We start from the raw sequence: 5,981 nt of genomic DNA, 5'->3' as shown, positions 1-5,981 counted from the left end.
TGCTACAAAGGAAAGCTTTTTTTGAGGTTGTGATTCCAATAGATAGTGATTCCAATAGAAGAGAAAACAGATCATTTGAAACAGTGTAATAATACTTAGAAGAAAGTAGATGAGGAAGTTCAGAAAGCAACAGAAACAGGACAGTTTTGAAACTATAATTTATTATATGCTTAAAAAACAATTTATTACATGCTTAAAAAAACAAACCTAATACAGACTCACAGTTTCATATATAAACCTTTTCTGTTCTTTGCATATGGAAATGATCATTTTTGTTGACAAGTCAAGTTTATAATAAAAAAGAAAAAACTTTTAAGAGTTTGCTAAATTTCATTAATATACCACTTCAGAGCTCTCTTTACCCCATATCTTAACTTTGGGCATTTTTACTGATTGTCTTCCTGCCTGGAATGCTCTCCATCCTCACCTCTGCCTCCTGGCTTCCTTCAAGTCCCAGCTGAAATCCTACCTTTTAAAGGAATCCTTTCCTGATTCCCCTTAATCCTAGTGCCTTCCCTCTGTTATTTTCAATTTGTCATATATGTATGTATAGACATATATATGTATGTGTACATATAAACACACATATATACATATATGGGGAGAGAGAAAGAGAGAGAGCTTATTTTTACATCGTTTAGATGTCTCTCCATTGGAATATAGATTCCTGGAAAGCAGGGACTGACTTTAACTTTTCTTTGTATCCTCAGCCCTTAGCACAGTGCCTACTAGCCCTAGTACTATGTGCTACTAAGCATGTAGTAGGTACTTAATAAATATTTATTGACTGATTTAACCTCTCTTGGTCTCAATGCCATGTCTATAAAATGAAGGAGTTGGACTATATGACCTCTAATGACCCTTGTAACTCTAATCCTATAAAGCCTTCTCTGCAGATCAGCTGAAAATTGAAACCAAGGCTGGTAATACAGAAGTTGCAAAAAAGCATGAAAGAGGGTGGGCTAAAATTCCAACCTTCCATTCGGTAGCTTCCTATTTTAAGTATTCTCGATAATTAAGGTCCTAAGTTCAGTTGCTGCTCCTCTGCTGAAGAACAGCAAATCCCATAAGCACCCTCTAAATTCCTTGCTTTGGAACATATCACTGCCCACTCTAGTTGCATCTCTGAGGAAGAAGAGAGGAAAACCTTCAAAGCTGTGTAGTTATCAACTTAAGGATGGGGAGATAAGGAGAGGATGTAAGGGGCAGTTATTTAACCTCTCAGTCTCTCTACTGATAAAATGAGGATAATACCTGCATTGCTTACTAGCATACAGACTAGCATATAGCATAGGACTAGCATATGGAAAGCACTCTGTAAATTTTAAAGTGCTATACAAAAATGTGCCAAGCCCAACACTAAATGCTGGGAACACAAATAGAAAGGCAAGAGGGCCTTCTGTTCTCAAGTAGCTCACATTCTAGTGGGGGAGGATCTTGGAAGGGGTGTGTGTGACAACACATTGGAGTTTTCAGCTCCAAGTAAGATGAGAAAGTCCTCTGGTTCTCAGGGCACAAGGGCAAGGCAGATAGATGCAGACGTTATGTACCTTCTACAGTGTCATTTCCATTGATAATAAACTCTTATCTGCTTTTGAAGTTGATCCATCTGACAAACTCCAGGCTCCTGATTTCAAATTCTGCCTCTATCATTATTTGACCTACAATTTAATGCAATTTCCATAGTGTCATTTTCATTGGTAAAATGATTTGTTTCTGAAGTGGATACACCTGACAAACTCCAGGTAACGAAGTTAAAATCCTGCTTTTATCACTATTTGGTTTATAACTGTGTCATTCTCATTGACAAAACCATTCGTTTCTGAAATTGATTCACCTGACAAACTCCAGGAACCTGAGTTCAGATCCTAACTTTTTTGAAATCCTAACTTTTTTTTTTGAAGTGCTTTAATTCTGCTACAGAAATCTCCAACAACATTTCCTTTTGGAAATTATTGTTATAATACTTGGCCCTTGCTGGGGAAGGGTCACTTACGCTGCCTGGGTCTCGGTTTCCTCATTTGTAAAACACAGGACCTGGTCTAGCTGGGCTCAGGGTTAAGAACCCAGACGATGGGCGGAGGGATAGGGCAGGGCTCAAGGGGTGCGCACGCCCCGGGGCAGGCCAGGCTCGAGGCCTTCCCGCCCTCCCCCTCCCCAAATACCGGGGCTCCGCCTCCGCTCCTCCGTCTACACCTACCCGGTAGGAGCCGCGGCCCCTAAGAGTCTGGCCTGAACGCTCTTCAGCCTCGGCCCCCAGCACGGCGTTCCCACCATCGCCACTGCGCAGGCGCCGACCCCGAGACCACGTTCTCCTAACCGCGCCTGCGTGGATCCTGGGTCTTCCAGGAGATAATTACGGTGCGGTCCAAATATACCATGGACAGGAAGGGGAAAGAATGGGGGGAGAGCGAAGAGGGGAAGGGAGAAAAGAGGCTGACACATGCGCAGTGAGTCTCCTTGCGTCTTCCCCTGGCCTCCCGAACTCATCCAGCTCGTCCGCTTCGAGTACAAGGCAGCTGGAGGGGCGGCTGGGTTCGGCGCATGCGCCCGGCGAGCCGCTGGCCGGCAACCCTGCTGGCGGTGGCTCGGGCGGGCCAGAAACGCAGGGATGCCGCGGGAGATCATCACCTTGCAGCTGGGCCAGTGCGGCAACCAGAGTGAGAGCCGGGCTCCTTGGTGATCCTGCTGATTTCCACCGCCAGCCCGCTTTGAAATCGGGCGGGTCCTCCTTAAGTCCTTGGGAGCCTCCTAGGCAGCATCCGTCAGTGGTCTCGATCCCATCCGCCCCCCCACCCTGGACCCGAGAATCTCGAGTCTGAAACCCTGGGGGGGGAACTATTCCTCCTGCATCCGGGTGCCTTGTCCCCCAGCCCCCAGAGGGTGACTAATCCTATTGGGACCCAAATGCCTTGTTCACCAGCCCTGGGGCTGTGACTGGTCCCATCAGGACCCAGCATCCCATCTCTCAGCCCTGGTGGAGGTCGGGGGTGGGGGGAGGGAGGAGGATGTGACTGGTCCCATCAGGACACAGGGTTCCTGTATCACAGCCCAAAGGTGGGATTGGTCCATTCAGGGAATACTGGTATTCTGTCATACCCACAGTTGGGTTCGAATTCTGGAAACAGCTCTGCGCTGAGCATGGCATCAGCCCGGAGGGAATCGTGGAGGAATTTGCTACTGAAGGCACTGACCGAAAGGATGTCTTTTTCTATCAGGTGCCTGACCAAGTGCACTGAGACAGAGAACTGGGCACCTAGTGGGCATAGGGGCATAAGAGGGAAAGGGGAAAGGACAGTATCTGGCCAGAGGGAAGCAAAGTACCTTCCTTTTAGGTGGACAAGAGGTCCAAAGTAGCTGGCATAGGACAGAGCTGTAAGGGAATTGAAAGAATAGAGATTAGGCCCCTGGATGATGGGGGTCTCTTTTGTCTTCTGTTTTTCTGTGACAGGCAGATGATGAGCACTACATCCCAAGGGCTGTGCTGCTGGACCTGGAGCCCCGAGTTATCCACTCCATTCTCAACTCTCCCTATGCCAAACTCTACAATCCTGAAAATATCTATCTGTCAGAACATGGTGGAGGGGCTGGTAACAACTGGGCCAGTGGCTTCTCACAGGTACCTGATGGAGGATCACATAGGGAAGTTATACATGGCCATCTCTTCTGGGTATATTTCATATCTCCTCTCTAAAGCTGTGTCCCCTAGTAACACCTCTATTGGGGGGGGGGACCCAACACAAACTCTCATTTGGTTTTTAAGTCCATGTGAGAAACAAGAGTTTGGCCGGACCCACAGTACTATGGAAGCACTGTGTGAGGGACAGGGACTAAGGTGGAGTTTTCTGCAATAAACATCACCTGCTTGGGATCAACAGCTCAGGCTTTTGTTACAAGGAAGTCAATTGTGTCTGAAGAAAGAGCTCTGTGTACTGTGAGGAGAAATTGAAGATGGATACTCTGTGTCTGAAAGCCTTTGACCTTCTCTATGTCCCTACAGGGGGAGAAGATTCATGAGGACATCTTTGATATCATAGACAGGGAGGCAGATGGCAGTGACAGCCTAGAGGTAAGGACCCCAAAAGAACCTAGTAGAAGCATAACAACATAATATGCTTGGGAGGAATGGGCAATACCCAATGGTATCATCTCATGACTCAAGGGTCTTTCTTGAGACCCCCAGAAACTTTCTTGATTCTCTAAACCTTTCCCACATCACTGGGTAGGGTTAGAAACAGGGCTATGATCCTGAGGTGCTGATGCCTTCTAGAAACAGAATTGTGTTTGGGCATGAGGCCAAGAAGCTTTGGGAAGGACCATGATGGTCCCCTCCATTTCTTACACAGAAGATGATCATCTCTCCCCTCCTTCTGCATCCAGGGTTTTGTACTGTGTCACTCCATTGCTGGTGGAACTGGCTCTGGTTTGGGCTCTTACCTCCTAGAAAGGCTGAATGACAGGTGAGTATATGTAAGGGTGCATCTTGTCCTTTTCTGGGTAACTGAGTGGAGAGACAACCAAACCCCTGGTTCATTGAGTGACCATGGAGGCTGGCACATGCTAGCTCTGTCTTGGAATAAAGGAATATCTCTCCCCCTTCCTGGTAGGGGAGTTGAGGTTAGCAACAGAAGGTTGGGCTGTACCCCAGGAATTCCCTGAGGGCAGACTCTCTAGGAGGGGTGGGTGATTTCTTCTCCCCTTTCCCAGGGTTTTGGAGCACTTATTTCTGCCCTCCCTTAACCCCTCTCCTCTAATATAGTCAGGGAATGTAGAGATTCATCTTTATTAACTCTGCTCTGTACCACTACCTCCCAGATACCCCAAGAAGCTGGTGCAGACATACTCAGTATTTCCTAACCAGGATGAGATGAGTGATGTGGTCGTGCAGCCCTATAACTCACTGCTAACCCTCAAGAGACTGACACAGAATGCAGATTGTGTGGTGAGCCTGGGGGAAAGAAGCCAGGGTCCTCCAATGCCTATACAAAATCAGTTTATCCTATCTGCTGAGTCAGGTGTGCCCACCCCTCAGTCACTGAATCAAAAAATATTTATTGAGCACTCACTGAATGCTTAGTATCTTAGAGATTCTGGGAGCAGGATGGGGCAGAAGTATAAGAGTCAAACCCCTACCCCCACTCCCCTTGGCCCATAAAAAGCTTAAAATTTCATGTGGGAGGCATAATACAATAGTAAAGGATATATACAAGTATATATCCAGTGGATAGAGCACCGAACCTGGGGTCAGGAAGACTCAACTTCCTGAGTTCAAATCCAGCCTCAGACTTTTACTAGCTGTGTGACCCTGGGCAAGTCACTTAACCCTGTTTGCCTCAGTTTCCTCATCTGTAAAATGAGCTAGAGAAGGAAATGGTGAAGTATTCCAGTACCTTTGCCAAGAAAACCCTAAATGTAGTCATGAAGAGTTGGACAGTACTGAAAAAAATGACAGATTTCAGTGAGTCTTCCCCATTGCCAGGGGAGTGAAGAGATCAACATGTTTTCTGGCAGTTTGGGGAGATTTAGCTCATTCTTTAAGCAAAGCTGACTTTCCTTTGATCTCCACCCCTCCTCAGGTGGTTCTGGACAACACAGCCCTGAATCGAATTGCGACAGACAGACTTCACATCCAGAACCCATCCTTCTCCCAGATCAACCAGCTGGTGAGCCCTGTCCTCCACCCACCCACATAAATGTGCTTGGTTTCAGTTGTTCCATGTTGTGGGATGGTGCTAGGGTCCTTCATGGTGGCCAATGCTGCAACTTTCCATTTCTCTGGAGGATCTGCTTCTGACTTTCCAGACTTCAAAACCATGAACTGCTCCACCTCCCCTTCAGCGCACTTTGGCATTGTCTTGCCCCTTTAGAATGTAAGCTCCCTGAAGGCAGGGACTGTTTTAATTTTTGCTCCCTCCTTTCCCCCACCCCCTGCACTTAGAATGCTTGGTACCTAGTAAGTGCTTCATCAATTCTTCCTTCCT

At 47.0% G+C, this 5,981-nt stretch overlaps 1 protein-coding gene across 2 annotated transcripts in view; it reads left to right on the top strand.

Annotated features, from left to right (window-relative positions):
* The first annotated feature begins 2,351 nt into the window (after positions 1-2,351).
* LOC114049297 (tubulin gamma-1 chain-like) overlaps positions 2,352-5,981 on the top strand; it is a 5,997-nt gene continuing 2,367 nt past the window's right edge. The window contains exons 1-7 of one of the 2 annotated variants that reach the window (XM_027870549.1): positions 2,352-2,660; positions 3,106-3,218; positions 3,452-3,619; positions 4,001-4,069; positions 4,381-4,460; positions 4,816-4,942; positions 5,577-5,663. In XM_027870549.1, coding sequence (XP_027726350.1) covers positions 2,444-2,660; positions 3,106-3,218; positions 3,452-3,619; positions 4,001-4,069; positions 4,381-4,460; positions 4,816-4,942; positions 5,577-5,663 — 861 coding nt within the window. In that variant the 5' untranslated portion in view covers positions 2,352-2,443. Of the gene's footprint in view, positions 2,661-3,105; positions 3,219-3,451; positions 3,620-4,000; positions 4,070-4,380; positions 4,461-4,815; positions 4,943-5,576; positions 5,690-5,981 lie in introns of both variants that reach the window. The other variant, XM_027870550.1, reaches the window with a different exon arrangement.

Source organism: Vombatus ursinus, unplaced genomic scaffold, assembly GCF_900497805.2.
Source record: "Vombatus ursinus unplaced genomic scaffold, bare-nosed wombat genome assembly UNPS02014797.1, whole genome shotgun sequence".
NCBI lineage: Eukaryota > Metazoa > Chordata > Mammalia > Diprotodontia > Vombatidae > Vombatus > Vombatus ursinus.
Note: the sequence above shows the minus strand (reverse complement) of the source record. Positions and strands in the feature narration are given on the sequence as shown.